At 35.0% G+C, this 23,279-nt stretch overlaps 1 protein-coding gene across 7 annotated transcripts in view; it reads left to right on the top strand.

Annotated features, from left to right (window-relative positions):
- The window catches only part of LOC150087802 (formin-binding protein 1-like), a 260,095-nt gene that overhangs the window by 80,855 nt on the left and 155,961 nt on the right, over window positions 1-23,279 (top strand). For all 7 annotated transcript variants that reach the window (XM_090370428.1, XM_090370427.1, XM_090370425.1 and 4 more), the window contains exons 2-4: window positions 4,727-4,842; window positions 14,765-14,815; window positions 18,421-18,568. In XM_090370428.1, coding sequence (XP_090226554.1) covers window positions 4,727-4,842; window positions 14,765-14,815; window positions 18,421-18,568 — 315 coding nt within the window. The remainder of the gene's footprint in view (window positions 1-4,726; window positions 4,843-14,764; window positions 14,816-18,420; window positions 18,569-23,279) is intronic.

Genomic DNA, 23,279 nt, shown 5'->3' with positions numbered 1-23,279 from the left:
GGTGACTATGGTGGTCTGAGACAGACAGTATTTATTGTCTCTGTGAGTATACGACATATGAAAAAAGTATTGCTGTACATAAAAAAATTCCTCACTTTGCAAAAGAGGTGGATCAAAGAATGAAGTGAGTAATTATAGACGAATAGAGAAAATACTGGAGTCTGGTTAAGGAAAAAAATGCAGGACCATCTAGAGAGGAATGCAGTTATATGGCAATAAATAACTGTGGGTTTTTTAAGTGGCAATCTTGTGACTAATCTGAATGTGTACTATAATATAGTAACAAAGTAAATGAATGCAAAAAATTATTTTAACATTATATACTTAGATTTCAGGAAAGCTTTTGATATTGGTCCACATAAATGACTGGTTTACAAATTGGAGCAGTGTGGCATTAGGAGCAAGTCACTGCTGTGGATAAAGGGATGGTTGAGTGGGAGAAAACAGAGAGTGTTAATCAGTGGGTGATACTTTGGTTGGACCATTGTCATTAGTGGAGTGAACTAGGTTGGACTCAGTGTTGGACCCATTGCTGTTTTTAATATTTAGTAATGATATTGTTCATTTCATATCGGCCTTAATGTCTGAGCCTATACTGTTTCAGATGATACAAAGGTGATTGGCAGAGCGGTTCATGATAGTAATCAGGGTATACTACTGCAAGAAGATCTGAAAAATTAGGCAGTTGGGTTGGGAAGTAACAACTGAAGTTTAACATTGACAAATGCAAGGTACTACATATAGGTATCAGTAACACCAAGAATAATATACCAAGCATGCTACCACACTCAAGGTAGTAGAGAATGGAAAAGACTGTGGTAACTGTGCAGTCAGATATGAAGTTCTCTGAGCATTGCAGACAGGCTGCTAGGACAGCTGATGGAGTTCATAAGGTAAGAGTACATTAATACATGGTAATTTTTCCAACAGGAACAAGGAGATGATTATCACGTTGTATAAGACAATGATTAGGATGCATCTTGCATAGTGCATACAGTTCTAGAAGCCCCATTTTAATAATTAGCATTAACACTAGTAGAGGCATATGATGCAAGAAAGCAAGCTTATACAGCATCAGCCAAAAAAAAAAAAAAAAAAACCCTACGACACCTCCCATATGCCCCCTCAGGTGTGTAATCTGAGCAAGAGCAAGAATTCCATCAGCATCAAGCATGCTTAAAACATTCAAGGCCTTATACACCTCAATCAGATCACTTTGCAAGTGTCTAGTCTCCAGATGCTGAAATTTGCAGAACTTAAGACTTTCTTGGTAAAGGCAACCCTTTGTTCCCTTCACCAATCTCATAGCCCTTCTCTCTACTTGGTCCATCAGCTCTACATCCTTCCTGAAATGAGGCCTCCAGACTTGTATGCAGTATTCAAGATGTGGCCCAGCCATTGCATTATACAATAGGATAATCACCTCCTTATCCCTGCTAGCAAAATTCCTCTGTATCATTGACAAGACCCCATGAGCTGCTCTGGCAGCCTGTGTGCACTGTTCAGAAAACTTCATATCTGACTGCACAATTACCCCAGGTCTCTTTCATTCTCCACTACCCTGAGTGTAGTACCACCCAGTTGGTACATTACTCTGTGGGTTACTGCTACCCATATGCAATAATTTGCATTTGCCAATGTTAAACTTCAGTTGCTACTTCTCAGCCCAGATGCCCAACTTTTCTAGGTTCTGTTGCAGTAGCCTACTGTCATTACTGTCATTTACAACCCTGCCAATCTTTGTATCATTTGCAAACTTGGACATCATTGATAAATATAGAAACAACAATGGGCCCGACACCAAACCCTGAGGGACTCCACTATTAACATTACTCCATGAAGAGTAGTGTCCATTGATTACCACTCTCTGCCTTCTCCCACTCAACCATCCCTTTATCCATAGCAGCAACTTGTCCTTGATGCCTTACTGCTCCAATTTGTACAGATACTGTTCCATGTGCAACAGTATCAGCTTTCCTGAAATCAAAGTATATGATATCAAAATTATTTTTTGCATCTAGTGTGACCACATCATAGTATCCCATCAGATTGGTCAGACAAGTCTTCCCCTTAACAAACCCATGCTGTGTCTGAATCCTAACTGCAGTCTTATCTAGATGATCCTGCAGTGCTCCTTCACCAGTGACTCCATTACTTTCCCTGGAAAAAGTTAAACTAACAGGTGTGTAATTATTCATGTCACCCTTGATCCCCCTTTATGAATTGTTGCACATCTCCAGTCCGTAGGGACCTCCCTTGAGTCCAACGATGCTCTCATAATTATGGCTAAGAGTTTGCTAACTTCTTTTACCACCTCCTTTAATATAACTGGACAAGTCCCATCCATCTCAGCTGCCTTTCTTATGTTATTGATCTGTTGGACTGAGTACAGTAATGAGCAACAAGATTAGTCAAGAATACAAAAAGGGTGCTCTTACTAAGAAAGACTTCATATGTATATTGCATCATCTGAAAACTAGGTATTTGTGGCACGATTTGATTGAGGTGTTTAAAGCTAAATGAGTTAAGACAATGCACAAGGGGCACAAATTGAGGAAGGACGATTGCAGGATAGTTATGGAGATAATTGCTTTCATCTAGTGGATATTTGATTGTTGGAACAAACTTCCATCTGGTGTTGTAGAAGTGGGTAATTTGAATAAATTTAAGGAAGAATTAAACAGATTATTAGAGGGGATGGGCAGGTGATGTGGGAAGTTTTTTTTTTTTTTTTTGGCTGATGCTGTGTAAGCTTGTTTCCTTGCATAATTTACCAATACTAATACTAAATATCTTGTCAAGTTTAGGCAGAACTTATGTTAGTGGTTTTATTTTAATTTTTTCAAACTTTTGCTTTATTAAAATTCTGCTGGTTGCAGAAAATTCATGGTAATCTCAGCATGCTTAAATGTCCTTCCATAGGTAATTTCTGAAATATTCTTTAAAATTAGTTAGTGCAATAGTGTGAAATGAGTTCTGGTGAGTGCCAGTCTAAGCTTTAGTCAATTAATACATGATTTCTTCTTGTACTATTCTTTGGAGGGCATATTTTTTAGTGATAGTTTTGATTTTTGAGTTTTTTCCCTGATTTTTTTTTTTTTTTTTTTTTAATCTGTTTCTCCCTACCTCCCCTTTAATTTCCAAATTTAGATGTCTAATTAAGGTTTAAATAGTTTAAACATTCAAATTCATTGTAAATAGTTAAAAAATGTTTTGAAAATACTATTCTGTGGGCACAGCACCAGCATGTTTCTGGTTTTATTAGATCAGAAGTCAGGAACTGCCAGTCCATGATCCTTTTTTTGTACAGAGTGTTTATATTTTGAATTGTTATACTTGGCTATGAATTCTGATAAAACCAAAAATACAAAAACTTAGAGAAAAAGTATAAGATGGAAAGTTATTAGTCATATGGTGCAAGGAAGCCTGAGGCTTATGCTGCACCAGCCAAAAAAAATTTCTGAATTACCCCGAGAGAGAGAGAATAAGAGGTAGAAGGGAAGGGAATCACCAAGAAAGAGAAGAATGGTGATATCCAGCTTAGGACCCTGGGTGTGCTAAGCCCATACTCACAAGATGTGAGCCCTTGGGGTTTGATAGCATTTGAACAAGTAACAAGATGGAAAGTTGATAGTATTTGATATACTTTAACCAGGCTGGTGATGGAGTGAAGCCATTTTTTTTTTTAAATCTGACATAATTATGGTGGAAATCAAATGTGGATAGCTGATGCCAAAAGATTCTTGATCCTGGATCAGATGATTGTTTTTTATATCCTGATATTTTGACTTAAATGAAATCCTAGCAGATTGTCGATGCATCTCCAGTGTATCACCAAGAGTGAAATGGACAGTTCTGTAAGCTTAATTAATCACTGTGGTAGGGAAAATTATGTAATCCATGATTAAGGATGCACCACCAGATTATCAGGACAAAAAATGGAATTATATAAGAAACACTTCATGCATGAAAAAGGACTGGATGCAAAGAATAAATAATTTTGACATAATATATTTAGATTTTAGTAAGGGCTTTGATATCATCTCAGATAAATGTCTATATACTATTGGTGGGGAGGAACTATGGTGTATAAGAGGTTGGTTAAGTGAAAGGATACAAAGGGCGATTTTAAATGGCTATTGCTATGCCCAGATCAGGGTCCTGAATGGAGTTCCATAGGATTTAGTTGTTTCAGATGTTTGCTAATAACATTGATGAAAGCATAACAGGCTGGATGTCAATGTTTGGGAATGATACAAAGGTTGGAAGGGTGATAAATGATAGTAACCAAGATATCTGCTGCTGCATCAAAGCCATTATAAATTATTCAGTTGGCCTGAAAAATGTCAAATACAGTATTGTTAAATTTAAGTTGTACATTTGGATAATAGTAATCCCAGATTTTATTATTACTTTGAATGCAACAAACTTAAGGCAGTTAATAGTGAAAGGAACTTGGGAGTAATTATGATATTAGACACAAAATTCTCCTGATAACTTTTATAAAATAGAAAAATGAAATTATATTTTAAAATAATTCATAGATATAAAACTCAGTTGAACAAGAATTCTGAATTAATTTCTTGCAGGGATCTTAAAACAAAAATTGACTGGTCCTACATTGTCACCCATTGTATGCTGTCTTTCTCCTGATCATTTTTTTATGAATATAGAATAATTAAATTATATATTAAAAAATATTAACTGATTTTATTTTTCAATTTAGGATCAGTATGATAATTTGGGTTCCCACACACAAAGAGGTATAGAGTTCCTAGAAAAATATGGACAGTTCATCAAAGACAGATGTTCTGTTGAATTTGAATATGCTACAAAATTAAGGTAATTTTTAATTCTGTGTAATCAAGAAAAAATGTTTTTATATAAAAAAATTTTGTTAATCAAATGTATATTATAAAGATTAAGCACATACAGGACAATTTAAATAGTTTTGCAGCTTTGTATGTCTAAGTTTTGTATATTTTGAACATATAACATAACAGGTACTGAATGAAAGCTGTGTTCTTTAAGTTTTTATTAATGAGAGAGAAAGAAAGAGACAAGATTTTGCTGGTAGTTGGTGCACATATATAATATAAACAATAAAATTCAGACTTTTAATGTAGCAAAATGAGTGCAGTCCATTTTTTTATTTGAACAGCAAGTCTGCAGTGCAAAGTTTTGCGTATGATAGGGAAGAACACAGGGAAGTCAAGAGGAATATGGACCCCAGTGCAAAGAGCATGATTCCCCCTAAACCCTCGATCTTTGTATGTGTTTGTGTAGATGCAGAGCTTAAAAAGTTGGGCATAGGAAAACAGTCCCTAGTATACACACTCCATTTATCACTGGCATAGAAGTTGTTCACTACGTGCCAAAAATTTTGAAGACTGTGTGTAAGCTAGATAACCACGTGAGAAGGGGGATACATAGGAAGTTTATTATTATTTATTTTTTTCCCAGTACACCAGAAGCCTAGGGTTTCCTTGCACCATACACTAATACTAATACCAAGTGAAATTTATTATTCGTATTAGTATGAAACTGCAAAGAGCATGATAATTTGTTTTGAAGCTGTAGTTGTAGAAAATTAACATATCAGGTGGATGTTAACTTTGAAGTAGTCCTGCCTGCCATGTGGTGAATTTTAAAAAAACAATTGTAACCTAAAACCATATAACTTGTAAATGCTATAAATCATCATCATATGATAACAAGAGGGAATCTTGTCATTTTGGCAATTTTTGTGTCAGCATTTTGGCACAGATAGATCATGAAAGTTTCATCAGCCATTTCATCATCAGTGACAAGTGTACTCTTCATTTGAATGGACTGACGAATAAAGAAATTATTAGAATCTGGGAAAGTGATAAACTACTTGCTTTGGTTGAGCTTATGTGCAACAGTCTAAGTTGAGTGTGTTTTGTGCACTATCATGTGATGGTTTATATTCCATTTTTCTTTGTGGAATAAACCATCCCTGGAGTTATGTTATGCATTTTGACATGTTAGAAAATTTTCTTCCATTAAAGATGACCCAGGTCATCATTCACAAATTAACAAGATGGTACAATCCACCATAATTTCTGTCTTCATGTCCCGTGAATCTCTGGATGCAGGATTTACAAATTAGGATTAGGTGGTCTTATTCTATGGTTAGCACAATTCCTGCACCTCACACACACACATACCATTGGATTTTTTTATTTCCTCTGGGGCTTTGTTAATGATCAAGTTTATCAGTCATGATTACCAGTAAATTGACATGAATTGAAGAACAGAATCAGATTTGCTACCAGCTGTGTAACATGTGATGTGTAAGAACAGGTGTGGCAGGATGTTGTGTTTTGTTGGGTCATGTACCACATGACAGGTATGGTCACAATGAGATGTTCAAGACCACAGCTTTCATTCCATGCTTGATATACTTTGTTAAATTCAAATTATGCAGTTGTAAAGTATACTTTCGAAATTACTTGTATTGTATGGGAGCATGACTACAAATAAGTAGGGGCTCACATCTGGTGAGTATGGGATTGGCACACCCAGGGTCCTGAGCTGGATATCATCATTCTTCTCTTTCTTGGTGATTCCCTTCTATTTCTGACTCTCTCTCTCTCTCTCTCTCTCTCTCTCAGGGGTAACTCAAATTTTTTTTTGGGCTGGTGCAGCAAAAGCCTCAGGCTTCCTTGAACCATATGGCTAATTATAATAATAATAATAAGTTACCACATTGTACAGGTGCCTCCGTAGCCAGGTAGGCAGGAGCAGCAGTGCATAGCACACACTTCTTGATTAAGCCGGGGTTTGACCCCATGACCACCAAATATGGAGGATGCGGAAAGGCCAGGGAATGACCACCACATATCCCCGGAGCAATATGGCCTTAGTTGCTAATGTTCCTAAAAACCAAATAACAAACAACCACGTTGTACAAGTTCAAAGTTATGCACACCATGTGTTTGAATCCATGTAATGATAAAAAATGCAGTAATATTTTTATAAGCTGTATCTTGTAAACTCTTCTGACCTTGTGTGACTATCCTGGATTATAAATTGAAAATTTATTTATTTATATATTTGTTCATGCAGCAAATTTCTGTTATAATATCGATCAGCAATCTAGTTGTGAATCACTGGCTACTTTTAATTGTTTGGTAATGCTTCTGTAATCGATTGTTTCTGAGTTTTGAGTTTTTCAATAACTAGTAAAAATGGTCACAGTTAACACCATCAGATCCAGAGATAATTATGTGAGTAACGTTTTCCTACATGATGCACTTTTTTACATACTTGTATTCAATTCACATTTTACAAATTTGGTTCGTTCCTCTTCATGCATATCTGTATTTGTGAAAACAGGCATCCATGATCTACCTTGTATTGATTCATGATTTTTTGTAAAAATAAATTTAAGTACTGTTGAATCTGATATTCTCTGTATATCAGATTCAACTGTATTATATATGATTATATTCAACTGTAAGTGTGATTCAGGATTAACTTTGAATCGCAAAGAAAATTACTTGTTACAAGGGTGGTTCAGTAAAGAATCGCCCTCGTCTACTTCCACATATTGCAGAATCATGATATTTTGCGTGTAGCATCATACACATCTCTGTACTAAAGGTATAAAATTTCAGCCCTGTGTCTTAATTTTTGTTTTTTTTTGTTTTTCTCTTTTAGAGCTGAACATGTGACGAAGTAGCATCATAGACAAAGTTGAAGCCAGAGCTGTAATCCGGTATCTGTTCTTGAAGGGAAAATCTCCTAATCCACGAGGAGATGACTGCTGTATATAAGGATGAAACCCCCATCCTGTGGCATTGTGAAGCACTGGCATAGACAGGTTTAAGTGTGGTAGGACATCGGTAGAATCTGAGCCCATTTCAGGTCGTCCCCATTCAGCCATTGATGACAGCACGATCAGAAAAGTGAAATCATTAATCATGGAAGATCGCCGGATATCTGTGTGTGAATTGTCCCAGGAGGTGAAGATTAGTGTGGACTCTGTTTAGACAGTCCTTCATGACCAACTCCCTTTACGAAAATTGAGTGCAAGATGGATTCCCCGATTTATTGACTGATTTCTAGAAGGTTAATCGACAACAGAAATCACAAGAGTTGTGAGCCCTGTGCCAAAAAAATGAGGAAGACTTTTTCTCTCATCTAATCACTCAGGATGAAAGTTGGATACACCATTTCAACCCTGAAAGTAAAAAGCAGTCCATGGAATGGCGACATCATGGTTCTTCCCCCCCCCCCACACACACACAAGAAGGCAAGGGTCCAAACGTCAGCAGGAAAGGTCTTGCTGACAGTGTTTTTGGATGGGAAAGGCGTAATAATGACTGATTACCTGCCAAAAGGTAGAACAATTACAGGTGCCTATTATGCCAACTTACTCGCAAAATTATGGGAGAAAATCAAAACATGTAGGCGTGGCATGCTGTCCAAAGGTCCCCGGTTCACACTTCTGAAATTGCAAAAACACAAGCGGCCACTCGTGCATATGAAATACTGCCCCATCCAGCCTACTGACTCAATCTTACACCATCGGACTTCTTGTTTCCTTCCCTCAAATCATTTCTTCAGGGGACCCACTTCCCCGATGACGAAACATTCATTTCTGCGACAGAGTCATGGTTCAAAGACCAATCTCACCACTTCTACAAAAACGGTATCTGTAGCCTCATCCATTGATGGGAAAAATGTGTAAATCTGCACAGTGGCTATGTAGAGAAGGACTAAAACCTGTGCCAAGAATCAATAGGCTAGCACTTCTGCAGTAGGTTAGGGCGATTTTTTTTATTGAACCACCCTCATATGTTTGCCACGTAAGATAATACTTCTGTAACCAACTTTTTGCAAGGAGCCTTGTGCAATGTTTCTTACTGCAGCAGGTTGGTATGTTAAGTATATGGTTGAGTGCAAGTAGCAGTTCCCCTTATTCACTAAGTAAAATTTAAAAAAAAAAATTAAAATAAAAATGAAATATGGAGTCTTGTGGTCAAGGGTGCAGAATCATCTTGGAGGTAAAATATCCTAAAAAATCACAACACAGCTTTATAAAGGGGAAATCTTGCTTGACCAATATGATAAACCATGCTGACATGGTCATATAGGAGTTAGTAAGAAATAATTTTAATATTATAAAATATAACTTCAGCAAAGAATTTAATGCAGTGTCACATGGAAGGTTGATGTATAAATAGAGCATATTGGGATTACATAAGATCCTGTGTTAGATTGTGGATGGCCAAAGAACAGGAGACAAGAGTTATTGTCAATGGCTACGCTTCGGATTGGTTCACAGTTATAAGTGGGCTCCCTCAAGGTTTACTGCTAGGGCCACTCTTGTTTCTACTTTTCTTTAATAGTATCAACGAGAGAATAAAGGGTATCTTGAAATTTGCATCTAATATGAAGGTTAGGAGGATAGCTAATGATACAAGTCAGGCTGATCTCCTTCAGAATGATTTGACAGGCTTCATAGATGACTACCAAATCACTAATTTTTTGGAAAAATGATAGTTGTTTTATTGCTGCCAAATTTGAGGTTCTACATTTGGAAAACAACAACTTGAGAATAACTTATTTACTGGGGGATAAAGTAGAAGGTTGTAAATAGAGGGTGTTGTGATAAGTCAGGCACTGTTTTGTTCACCTTCTTACACTTGTTATCACGAGCGTAAGAAGGTGAGCAAGACAGTGCATGGTGTCTAATCAGTGATTTATTGTACACTTGCAGAAGGCTACTGTTCTATTATACAAGTCAATGGTGAGATCACATTTGGGATGCTTTGTTTAGATCCTTAGGCCACAGACTCTCACATGTTGGAAAATACAGTACGGGTTACAGAGCTTGGAAACTAGCTACCTTGGGGATAACTTTACAGGCATATAAAGCCCTCAGACATTGGCAGCAAAATAAATGATAGTGAATAGTTTGGAATTAGTTTACTCAAGTAATTTGTATTTATTCCTTCTAGTTTTTGTGTCCTATTTAACAGATACAATCTGTTGTAGTAAACTAGTAGACTGGAACTAGGTAGGACATTTATGCTTTATCAGTCTGTTAGTAATATTTAGTATCTTGTTGCCAATAGTATTGGGAATGTGATACCAGAAGCAAAGCTTATATAGCATCAGCCAAAAAAAAAAAAAAAAACCTCTTAATTTCTCCATTCCTTCCAATAATTTGTCCAAACCTTCCTTAAATTTATTCAAACTACACACCTCCTCAGTATTAGCTGAAAGTTTATTCCAGCAGTGTTTACTCTTTGGCTGAATGCAAATTTACACACATCTATTCTGCAATGTTCCTTTTCCAATTTCAATTTATGCCTCCCTCTTGTGTGCTTCATCTGAGAAAAAGGGTAAAGATGCATTTAACCTCTATTTTATGTTAAATGCATTTAGCTTACTTAACCCCTTTTAAAACCTTATGCACTTCAAATGGGTCATCACGCAGATGCCTAGTTTTTAAAGACTAATTTACAAAACCCCAGTCTCTCCTGGTAAGAATATATTTTTTGTGCCCCCAAATAACTTTGTTGCTCCTCTTCTCTACACCCTTTCTTACGATCTGCATCCTTTCTAAAATGAGGTTTCCCAAACTGTAATGAAGTATTCCAGGTGTGGCCTAACCATATCTTTATACAATAAGATAATCACCCCTTTATCCCTACTGGAAAAGTTCCTGTATATGTCTGTCACTGACAGAATTCCATGGGCTCTTATAGCAGCTTGTTTGTGCTGCTCAGTGAATTTCATGTCGGACTGTACAGTTACCCTCATAATCCCACTAGTGAATTTGCTATTTCTCAAATGGTATGTTATTCTGGGAATACTGCTACCCAAAAGCAATACCTTGCATTTATGTTCTTGTTTATACTCCGGCATGACCACCAGGTCAGTGAAGTTTACAGTAAATCATAAAATCAAATATTAATCGTGTATAGCAGTCACAGGTTTGAACCCAGGTCCACTCAAAGAGCGTGTGCTACTGCACTCACGCTCCTGACCACTCGGCTACGTCATGACTGTTAAACCTGAATTGCCATTATTATGCCCATCTGAGGTTATCTGGCATCTCCCTGTTGAAGTAGAATGCTCTTATAACTGTCATTAACCACTGTACCCACCTTTGTATCAACAGCAGACTTAGATATCAAACTTGAAATATTTACTTCAGTATCGTTAATAAATATTAAAAACAGTAAAGACAACACCAACCCTTGTGGAACCACTGCTCATCACATTGCTCTATCAAGAGCAGTGACCTTTTATAACCACTCTTTGTCTCACACCACTTAATCATCCCTTTATTCATAGTAGTAACTTATCACTAATGCCACATTGCTCCATTTTATGCAACAGTCATGTGTATGGCACAATATTAAAGCCTTTATTAAAGTCTAAGTATATGATGACAGAATTTTTCTTTGTATACAGTTCCTTTTTAATAACTTTGTAGTAGCTAATGAACTTGGTGAGACGTGATCTCCTATTAACAAATCCAAGTTGCGACTGCCTTATATATCTACTCCTATCAAAATGATATTGTATTACTTCTTTAATCCATTATTTTCCCTAGAATAGTGATATTAAATTTACACATTTGTAGGTACCCACTTACACTTCTTTTACTTTGTGGCATAAAATTCATAAATCATAGTTGCTAATTTTTACCACTGGTCCTCAGAATGATATCATACAAGCTTTTATGGGATCATTTTAAAAGAAAACAAAGTTCTTTTATACCACAGAAATTTACAGAATTATTTTTTTTAACAGTGTTGATATATCTGTATATGATATTTATGTAATTTAATAAATAAATATACAAAATATTGCATGTGCACCATTGATTTTCTTAACAGCATAGTATTTGTCATAAGATGTTTTCAGAAAACTTAAAATAAATATATTAAATTTATTTTTTATTGTAAAATAGTACAAATATTGTTTGCTGAACAGAATTTATATTTGTATAATACATATGTTAATGTTTATATTTCAGTCTTATGTTTTCAAATAGTTATGCATACAAGTATGATTTCAAAAGTAACTTAGCAAATAAAAAAATTAAAAAAAAATGCAAAAAAAAAGCTCAAAAAAACTAAACACTTGTAATTACATTAAATTTAAGGTAATAACATTCTTTTTGCATAAATATTAATCAATATAAACAAATTGATCATATGTCCCAGCACTAAATAAACCAGGTTCTGTGGTTGACTTCTTTAAATTCATTAATATTTATAAAATTACTTTCATGTGTATTGTATTAAAATAATACATAACTTAATAATTATAATACCAACTCTTAACACTTGTCAGTACTCATTATAATTTGTCTCTCAATACAATTGGCTTTTCAAAAATATTTTATTGCCAGATTTAAAGATATGGGTTATTATTAATCAATAATTTATTGCAGAATTCTGCAGAGTTTTGTTTTGATCATTTATAATGTTTACACGTAATAATTAAGGTATTGCGCAAAAAATTAGTTATATTCATACAAACGATTAATTTAATATTACTGTGGTAAGCATATCATACCATTTGATTTTTCAAAAGTTGTTTCTTGCCTGTAGTTGAGCATTTTATTAGTCCATCACTTAATGTTAAGGAGTTTTTACTGTTTCCTTATTATTTGCAAAATGAATCTGCATATCCTTGATTATTCTGATAACTAGGGGCAGAGAGTGCATATCATTGAAATAGTGTCACAACTCTTTAGTTACTTAAAAAAAAGGGGGCCATTCTTTAACCCCCTCAATTACTGGAGGCTTTCTTGTCTCCACCTCTTAATTTTGGATACTCATCTGAAACAGTACCTAAGTTTTCTTCTACTCTCTTCTTGAAAAAATGTATAAATAATCTATAAAAAAATATTATCATAAACAGAGTATTAGCCATATACTGTAAGAAAGGAGGCTTTTGCTGCATTACCAAAAAATATAAAATAAGTAAAATAAATAAATAATAATAATAATAATAATAATAAATGCAATAATAATAAAGAATAAAAATAATAAATAAATAAAAAAACAATAAAAATATTAAAAAAATAAGAAATTACACTAATTATGTGATTCCCACCTTGTGGGAATTGTCCAAATATTGTCCAATTATCCAGTTGACCATTGAATTTCTCTAGGCTGTTAGCCTCAACTACCTATGGAGGTTCCAGTAATCAACAACATGCTGTCTAAAAGAAAACTTCCTACAATCCAGTCTAAACCTTGCCCCTGATAATTGAATTTATGGCCCCTACTTATGGAATCATTTATAATAGTGAGAATTTCACCTTCATTCATTTTACTGTTCCCTCTCAGGCCTTACAGATCTCAGTCAGGTGCCTGGTTACCCAGCTCTATGTCCTACGTAATAGAAGTCTTTTCTCATATAGTTGCTCTCTTTTAGATCTCACCATGTGAGTTACCTGCCTTTGGACTCTTTCAAGAAGCTCAGTGTTTTTTTTTTAAGTGAGGTCTCCATATCTCGACATAGTATTCTAAGTGTGGTCTTAAAATAGCCATACACAGAGGGGTTATGAATTCCCTATCTCTGAAGGCTATCATATGATGAATCATCAGTAGGACACCACAATCTTTCCTACCCTCAGAGAACTTCATATCTGCTTGTATCATAACCCCCATGTCTTTCTTCCTCTACTGTTAGTTATTTTGAGATTGCTATTTCCCAAGTGTAAAACCTTGCATTTTGCTACTTAAAGTGTAGCTGCTACTTTTCCAAACATCTCCAAAGCTAAGTCATCCTGAAGAAGCTGCAGTGGCACTGATCATTAGCTACTCTATCTATCTTGATATCATGCCCTCTATCCCCTTGTTGACAGTCTGAAAAAAAAAACTCCCTGCCATAAGATAGTTTTGACTTTTAAGAAGCTGTACTTCTCCTTGTAATTTTTAAGGATTGAAATGTTATTTTTGCAGATGAGATAAACTTATGTCTATAAAAGCAGGATCCTACGAAATCCACAATAAATGCCGAACACCAGACATTAAGTGACTGACCAGTGGACATATGACTAGTTCTTTGTGTATTGCAAATATTGTCTTTATCACCTCTGGTTAGGCAGCATCGTAGTGAAAGGGCAAGTATTACTATCACACTGAGATGAGTAATAAACATTCTATAAAGAAACAAGATTAGACTTATCCAGTTCATGGGATCATATGAGTATTAATAACATCAAACTTAATATACCAGTCTTCAAATTTCACAAATAAGTTCTATATGACTGACATTTCTTCAATAGTTAAACTGCAGAAATGGTCTCACTTGTGCTGACCCTTTGAATATGCCATAAGAAATGGTTTCTTATGCATGTGTTAATAAAGGCACAGAATATTTAAACTATTTTCTCTCCCCTTTCCATTGTTAAATTGGACTTCTGTGGGAGAAAAGTAAGTTTGCTGAATATACTACCACAGAGTCATAAAAACTAAGTTTCCTCATTAGGTTTCATCCAAGAATAGTTGGATGAACATACTCTGTAGACTTGATCTGACTGCAGATAACCATAATCTGTGGCTTTTGATATGAGCCAAATATTTACGAGATCTGAAAATTTTTTTTGTATGTAAAGTTGAAAAAGATAAATTGCTTTCTAGAAGAATTAAATTGTTTTAGATTTAAGTTTGTCATCAGTTATGTATATAATAAAATGCTTATTTTTGTGTGTGTTTTTAAGTTTATTTTCAAAAGCTAAATTCTTTCTCACTTATAGGAGGCTTGTAAAAAACTACCAGCCAAAGAAAAAAGAAGATGAAGATTATCAGTATGTATTTTCATTTGCTTTTTTTTTTTTTTTAACTAATAATAAATATATTCAAAATGAAGTAATTTTTTTATCTATCTGTTAAAACAGATAGATAAAATTACTTTTACCTTTAAAATTGCCTTTGTTAATTAGAAAGGCATATTTTTTAACTTTTTAATATTTTATTGATATTTGTGACAGTTCTGAGCATTTTTTTTTTTTTTAAATGGTTGCTAATTATCATTAAGAACCATTTTTCACACACTCCTTTACATAGGCTAATAGATTAACTAGAGCAGAATGTAGGGTTAAAAGTGATTATTGCCCTGCTTCCATTGGAGCATGAGTTAAAATTAGAAATGCCTTAACACCTGCTTTAAAAAGGTGTTAAGACGTTTCTGATTATCATCATGGTTGGGGCTGCTGGAGAAGTCCTTTCCCCTCATTACCTGTACAGTAAACCCCCGCTATTCGCGGGGGTTACGTTCCTGAGAAATGCCGCGAATACCGAAAACGCGAATACTGAGTTATGGCTCCCATAGTAATAAAGGGGTTCCGTTCCAAAGTATGAAATATATAAGAAAAACTAGTCTAAAATTTTGTCTATGTTGTATTATAGGTACCTTCATGATATGACTATGTACATAGTACATGGTGAAATGCAAGCATATGGCATCGAAATGAAAATAAGAAACAATTTAATATTAAATGTAATATTTATTAGAAATTTCAAACAAATCTTTCAAACTAGCGCCTTTGCTAGCTAAAAAACTTATCCCGGCAGTGCTATCACCAGTTTCACTAAAGTGTTCATAAAGGACTTTTGCCTTTTCACGAATGATGAGTGAACTTAACGGAATTTTATTTTGAGTTTCGTCTTCTATCCACAGATTTAAAGCTTTTCCATTTTTTCTAATTTAACATCACGAGTTACAGAGCAAATTTTTGAAGCAATTAGCACGTTTTCATGGACACTATGGTGGATTTTTTCTTCCGATTTCTTGATTGATTTTATAATGTTTTGCCACTGAGAAGACACTTTCACCATTAGAAATTTTGTCTAATAACTCAATTTTATTCGCCAATGTCATCACCTTTGATAATTTCACATTCACATTTCCCTTGTTATTCGTAGCCATATTTTTGTACGGGTTAGAAAGAACTTGTCCAAATAAAGTCACTTTCTTCCGTTAACACACTCGAAAAAGTCTGTTTTACACTGCAAAATGGTAGATTTATCACTTTTGTAAGCATATCAATTTATAAATTGATAAATTTATTCAATTTTAAAAGCATATAAATTAAAAACAAACGACGAAACCTTCCATGGCAAGCACATAACACATACCGAACAAGGATTAGCGAGAAACATCCACGCTCGCGATTTTGTCACCCCTCTCCCTCCACCCACTGAGTGCTGTTTTGACCGGGAAAGATAATTTTAGCCACGCCCATGTTTTTTTTATGGCGGAAAATGTTCACGGCGCTTTAAAATTCACATTTTTTTTAGGTTTCATTTTATGTTAAATCAGCAACCGCGAATAGCGGGGGTTTATTGTATTTGCTTAATAAATTTAGCTATTTCTTCTTCCAAAAATCTGAGAAGCTTTGAAGAGCTGCTAAATTCTCTTATAATTTTGGTTGTTTCAGCTGTGCATCTGTGATTTTGTTACTCATTTTAATCATTAATTTTTTTATTTATTTATTATTTTGTTATCTTGTCAATACATGATTGGATCTCAAGTGTAATTTGATCAAATTGGTTGAATTAATCATCAGCGTGTTATTACTGAAGTGTCATTTGCCTTAAGTATCTGGTGTCTAGTGCATTGCACCTCTTTTTTAAATTTCCATTTTTTCTCTTCTTCTGAATTTCTCTCTCAAGTTAGTGGCTGGGTTATCACTTACACTTGTGAAATCCAGTTGTTACAAATGAAACAGGAACAGATGTTAGACTATCAGTTCTCCAATGACAAATTTCATTATATGAGGCCTGTTTAGTCTGTCTAGTTTGTCTTATGTATTCATGCACCCATCAATTAGACACTGTTTTAAATTTTTTGTAAGTGATTTGAATCATTTTTTTTTAATACCAGAATGGATTGAGTAAACTGCTGTTGGCATTTAGCTTACTCAGTACAGGCACTCACCTAGTTTAGCAGCATTCATTAATTTTTAATGCATATAATGTAGCCCACAAACAAAAATGTTTTTATATCTTCATTACTAGTTAGCATTATATACACACTTATAGGAATATCAGATTTAAGAATTAATAAATTTTCTACAAAGGTAACACATGCACGTGCGAGCAGTGAATCCAGTGCCATTAAATAATAATTTGAATTTGTTCCCACCACATTATAAAATAGGAACACCACCATTTGTTTGTTTTTTTAATTCAAAGTTGGAGTATTTTAGAGTATTTTTATGCCCTAATTACAAAAATTTTACTAAATGTTTCCTCATGCATCATTTCTTTAAATAAAAAAGAAAATTCTCAATGATTCAGTTTGGGGTGTCAAGCTTGCAGCTATTGGTTATTATAACTGCTTGTTTGGATGGGGGGGGGGATGCACAGGCTAATAGATTAATTAGAGCAGAAAGCTGAGTTATGAAGGTTGAGAAGACGAAAGATATTTGTTGACATTAGACTTTAACTTTGTAGATTGTAATTTTCAGGAAATATATATGAAGGAGGGTTGTTCCAGAAAACAGAAATTGAATGAATAAATGAGGAAGAAGAAAAGTTGGTTCTGTGAGTTCAAAGTTGGACAGAAAAAGAATGTTGACTGGTGGCATGTGTTCGAACTGCTTTGGAAGAGGAAGCAGGAATTATAGAAGCCAATTCAGAACAACAGTGCCCGTGGAAGTATCTATAGAAAAGGCATCGAAATTGAGCTGTCTGTGATGAGTCAGTCAAAAGGTTTCATTACAAAATATCTGATATGGAAAAATGCTACTGGGCAAGGTGGAATCTAAATATACTGGCTAGTTGTTATTCCATATTTGTTACACTGTGCCTCCTACCCATTGATGAGATATTGAAATGGGTTTCGGTAGTGGCACACACTTTAAATAAAACAGCAATATATTTCTCCGTTGAACAGTGCATTTTATTTAAAGTAGTGCAATACCAAAGCAACTTGTGAAGTGCCTCCAATGCATTATATTAATGTGCTAAGTAGCAAACTTAGTTGCTCCAAACTATATACAAAATGAGCCTATATCCTTCATGTATAATGGCATTTTTAATTAAAATAAAACTTTATTCATAAAATTTATTTTATGTGAACCTTTAATTACCTTTCATTGTAAAATTATGGGTGATATAAAGTCAGAATTTTCAATCCCAAATTTAAATTCACAACATTCAAGTTTACTAGAATTGTTTAGGTGAATTTGAATTTAGACTATTCTTGTTAAGTGATAGCAATAAAAATATAGAGCTGAAGTGTAAGAAATGTAATCTTTAGAATTTTTTACACTTTATCTTGCACCTTAATCACATCAGAATTAGTTGTAAGATATGCAATTATTTCCATATATTGTTTACCATGAAATTTTTCTTACTTAAATGTTTACAAAATTTTAGAAAAAATGCAGAGTAATTTCCTTTACAGGTTTTCCTCTTGTAGATCTTTTGTTCAGATGATGAATGAAATTAATGATATGGCTGGACAACATGAACTTATTGGTGAAAACTTAACAGCTCAAGTCGTTAGAGAAATTAGTGTTTTAATAAAAGAATTAAAGGAAGAGAGGAAAAGGGTAAGGGTTTTATTTAGAGTAGGTTTCTTAAAGTCTAATGTATAGTATAATATTTACGGTATTTTTAAGAACATGCAGCTCACCTAAAATTGAAGAAGAAAATACAAGAAAAAATATTGTACTGAATCTCCTGCCTGGTGACTGTTCCAGCATGCAAAAAAAATCTTTTTTATTTTATTTATTTCAGGAATAAAAACAGAAATTCCATATGGTGCTCCTTTAGCAATTTTGGGATATGGTGTATCCCAAATTTGCTGGACTAAAATAAGTGGAATGGAATTTTCTGAACTATGAGAGGAATCATGGAATTGTCTGCACCATGATAAGTAAAATAGCCTCTTCTAGCTAATTATTTTCTGAACATAACTGGTCATGTGTGCCAAGCATTTAAATGACTAAGTGATAATTGTGTACAGAGCATTTTCTTTCCAGTTGATTGTTTTCATTGTTTTCTCTAACAGTTAACCCCTTCATTTAGTTCTCTGTCTTAAAAGCCCTAAGAAGAGAGCCCGGAAAAAGGAAAGTACAGGCGACCCCTGTATAACACGGAACTTCTACAACACGGTTTCCGGGGTTCGAGCCCGTGACCACCAAATACGGAGGGTGCGGAAAGGTCAGGGAATGACCACTGCATATCCACGGAGCGATATGGCCTTAGTTGCTAATGCTCCTAAAAAACAAATAACAAACAAACAACATGGTTTTGCTCTAACACGATTGATAAAGTGCAGCAATCCTTGCATAACACGGTATTTTTGAGCTTTTGTGCCGGGAAAAAACTCTGCTATTATGTTGGATGTAATTTTTGAACATTTCCATTATTTTTTTATGAATCCCCACTTTTGGCTCGCTAATAGTTATGCAAAAAAAAAAAAAATATTGGGAAATCCCCGAGTTAGGTTCTGTGCTATTGAACTAGTGGAAAAATCTAGATTTCAAAGTTTTATTGCCAGGCCATCCAAAAGATTTAAGTCATCCAAACGTTGAAGTAATGTTCCTACCACCTTTTAGCATTAGCAGAGGCATTTGATGCAAGAAAGCAAGCTTATGCAGCATCAGCCAAAAAAAAAAAAAAAAAAAAAGCCCACTTCCACTTCACCCCTCTGTTCGTTCAAAATACCTGTCCAGCTGAGCCTTAAACTTATTTAGGCTATCAACCTCCACCACAAGGGATGGAAGTCTGTTCCACCAACCAACCACCCGCTGGCTAAAGGCAAATTTCCGCACGTCTATCCTACATGTCTTTCCTCAATTTGAATTTATGCCCTCTCAGGTGATTTTTCTGAGCTAGAGGAAGAATCCCATCAGCATTGAGCATGCTTAAACCATTCAAGGCTTTATACACCTCTATCAGATCACCTCGCTGGTGCCTAGTCTCCAGACACTGTAATTTGCAAAACTTAAGCCTTTCTTCGTAAGAGCACCCCTTCATAAGAGCACCTAGTACAACTTCTTTAATTAGATCAAGACATTATATCTACCTTTGAAACTCATTACATTAGAACATCGTTACAATGGAATTTGGAAAAAATATAATTGATGGATGCATGGAAACATTTTTCATTTGTGGACTATGTCGGAATCAAGCTTTATCGCTCAAAAAAGTAAAACTGCCAACATTAAATGCATGTCGGAAAAATATTTGGCCAGAGTCAGTTCATTTAGGAAATATGGTTGAACTGACAGAAAATGAAATCCGTGTGATAGTAGTACTTGTTAAGTCAGTAGGAGGGGAAGATTTTGATGGTATGACTACTGAGGCCCTCTTGGGTAGCACAGTTGGTAGAATTGCCTTCATCTCCACACTGGGTGGAAAAGACCTAAGTTCAAATCCTGTTGATGATAGGAGGAATTTTTATGGGTCTTTTTTACAATGTGGCTGAGTTATTCAGTCTCAAACGAGGGTAGCATGGTTTTTTTCTCCCGGAAACTCGTGTTTTTCATCCAGAAAAATAGAAAATTGACCTCAGAACATGCAATTTGAATACACAGAGCAACATAGCCTTAGTTGCCAATGCTCCTAAAAAAAAAAAAAAGATATGATTACTGAAGATGTTCAAGAATTACTGGTAGAAAAAGAGGCTGACGAAGCGGATTTGGTGGAAATGGCATCTAAGGAAAATCAAATAAATTCAGAAGATGATAGCGCAAATGAAAATTCTGAACTTCAGAATTTTACGCTAAAACATGGAAAGGCATAAAGTTAGCCAAGCAATTAGAATCTTATTTTTGAATTCAGATTCTTCGACTGAAAGGAGCCCAAAGTTCTAAAGGGAGCTTCAAAAATGCTTAGTTCCATACGATGAAATTACAAAGCTCTATCAAGCAAAAGCAAACAAACCCAGATTAATGGTTTTTTAAAGAGAGCAGAAGATACACAAAATCTAGAATGGTGTATTTTTGTCAGTTTTATTAACATTTTGTTAACGAAATGGTGTATTTTTGTTAGCTCTTGGAACGTAACCCTCCTTTTGTACTCGTTCTTAGTCCTGTATAATACGGTTTTGCACCACACGAGATTTTATAAGAACTTAACTACCATGTTATATGAGGGTTACCCGTACCACTTTCTTTTATTTTAATTAGTTAAGGGACACTGCTCCTGCCTCCCTGTGGTAGGGCTGGTAACTTGAGTGGAAATATAATTGAAAAGGACCAAAAGGAGCCAAAATGGAAAACGAAACATATTTGACATTAGGACATTCAGGCTAGAAAACCGTAAACTAGTATGAAAATGAGCAAGACATTACTCAGTCTAGCATTTGAAAAAAGACATATCAACCTGAATATCTTACTTTCTCATCATACAATTCACTAACTAATCAGTCTGTGAGCAAACTTCCCCCCCCCCCCCATTTGTAGATAAAGGCGCCTCTGTAGCCAGGTGGGCAGGAGTGGCAGTGCGTAGCACACGCTTCTTGATTAGACCGGGGTTCGAGCCCGTGACCACCAAATACGGAGGATGCGGAAAGGTCAGGGAATGACCACCACATATTCCCGGAGCAATATGGCCTTAGTTGCTAATGCTCCTAAAAACCAAATAACAAACAAACAAACAAACATTTGTAGATACAATGATATACAGGACCAAGAAAAAACAAATGCCTATTTTAAAAGTGGTGCCATTTCATAGTGGTTGCAGTGAGAGGCACTGCAGTTTGTGTCATGGAGTAGAGTACACTAAAACATTTGGTAAAAGTGGAATGATAGTCTAATAAACATTGGTTTCAAAACAATTTTTTGATTGTTGTGAGTACCCAATATGAATTGCCACTTCAACATCAGAAGAAATTGCAGTGTTCCAAATTTAGAACAATAGCATTTGTATCAGTTAATTATGTTAGTCAAATGTAATTTTGTTATTCACCTTTGAACAAATCAGTGCAGAAGTTTGGTATATAAGTAATTCAAGCAGTTGCTCTTGATATTTTTAAGTTTTTGATCTTGTTTGGCATAATGGCCTTCTGAACAAAATCTTATTGACCTCTAGCTATGTTTTGCAGTTGGGTATCAAGTTTTCTCTCTGACTGCTCACTGGGTTCATAGTAAATGGCTATCTGTCTATTAATTTCTCCAGTAATAGTGTTTCCCCAAGGTTCAGTTCCTTTTCCTCTTGTATATTAATGACCTTCTGCTTACTTGAAATCTTATTCATGGTTTTGCTGATGATAGCACACTTCATTCTGCCTTTCAGTTTGAGAATCCTCACTCTGCACGAACAGCTTCAACCTCTTGAATATTCATCACCAATTCCTTAAATGCTGATCTCCAGGTAATTTTCCAATGGAGGCAAAAAAAAATTTAGTTAAGTCCAATCCTTCTAAAAACTCAAGGAATCATTTTAATTTCTCACTAAAAAGAGTCTACTGCTCCCATGCTCATCTTCAATGACACTCAGATTTCTAGATAAGATCACGTACCTCTATCAGGGATTAATGTGCCTTAGCATAAGCACATCACAAATGTTCTTTTTTTTTATAAACAACCACTCACTCTATACAAACTTCATATTTATCTTATCGTAGAATATTGTTTCCACATGTGCGGTAGCCTCCCCAAAACCTCTTTCTCAAACTTCTAGACTCTACTCAAAAGAGGGCAGCAGGTTAATTATTGACTGCTCTCTTACAAACTCTCTCCACTCTCTTTCTCATACATGTTCAGATTTTCTGAATTGGCAATCTGTAATTGCTCTGCTCTCTTCTAAACCATTCCAAACACATGTCACAACCAGTTTGTATCCATTTCACTTCCAACTCCAAACTCACAGAACCCACTTTTCCTCTTTTCATTTATCCTTTTTTACTTCTGTTTTCTGGAACAATTTCCTTCAATCAAATACTGGCCAAAAAATTAAAAACTTTATTCACTGTCTGGTAGGGCCACCTTTTTCTCAAATTACAGATTATAGACAACATGGCATATATTCTGCTAGGTGTGTGAGGGAACGTAGCTTCAGATTTGATCATTCTTCCATCAGGATATTTGCCAGTTGCTGTATTGTGGTCAGTAGAGAATTGCCAAGCTGAACTGTGCCTTCCAAAATATTCCAGACTTTCTCAAGTGGTTCATATCTGGCTAATTAGATGGCTGTGGTAAATGTTCTTTGAACCATACAGTGTATGGTTATGTTTGTTATAGCTGTGAAAGAATCTATTGCAATTCAAGTAAGAATGAAGACTTGCAGGGTAAAGATACAACAAAAAGGTAT

The sequence above is a fragment of the Mastigoproctus giganteus genome, chromosome 3 (assembly GCF_048544385.1).
Source record: "Mastigoproctus giganteus isolate SK-2022 chromosome 3, ASM4854438v1, whole genome shotgun sequence".
Taxonomy (NCBI): domain Eukaryota; kingdom Metazoa; phylum Arthropoda; class Arachnida; order Uropygi; family Thelyphonidae; genus Mastigoproctus; species Mastigoproctus giganteus.
Note: the sequence above shows the minus strand (reverse complement) of the source record. Positions and strands in the feature narration are given on the sequence as shown.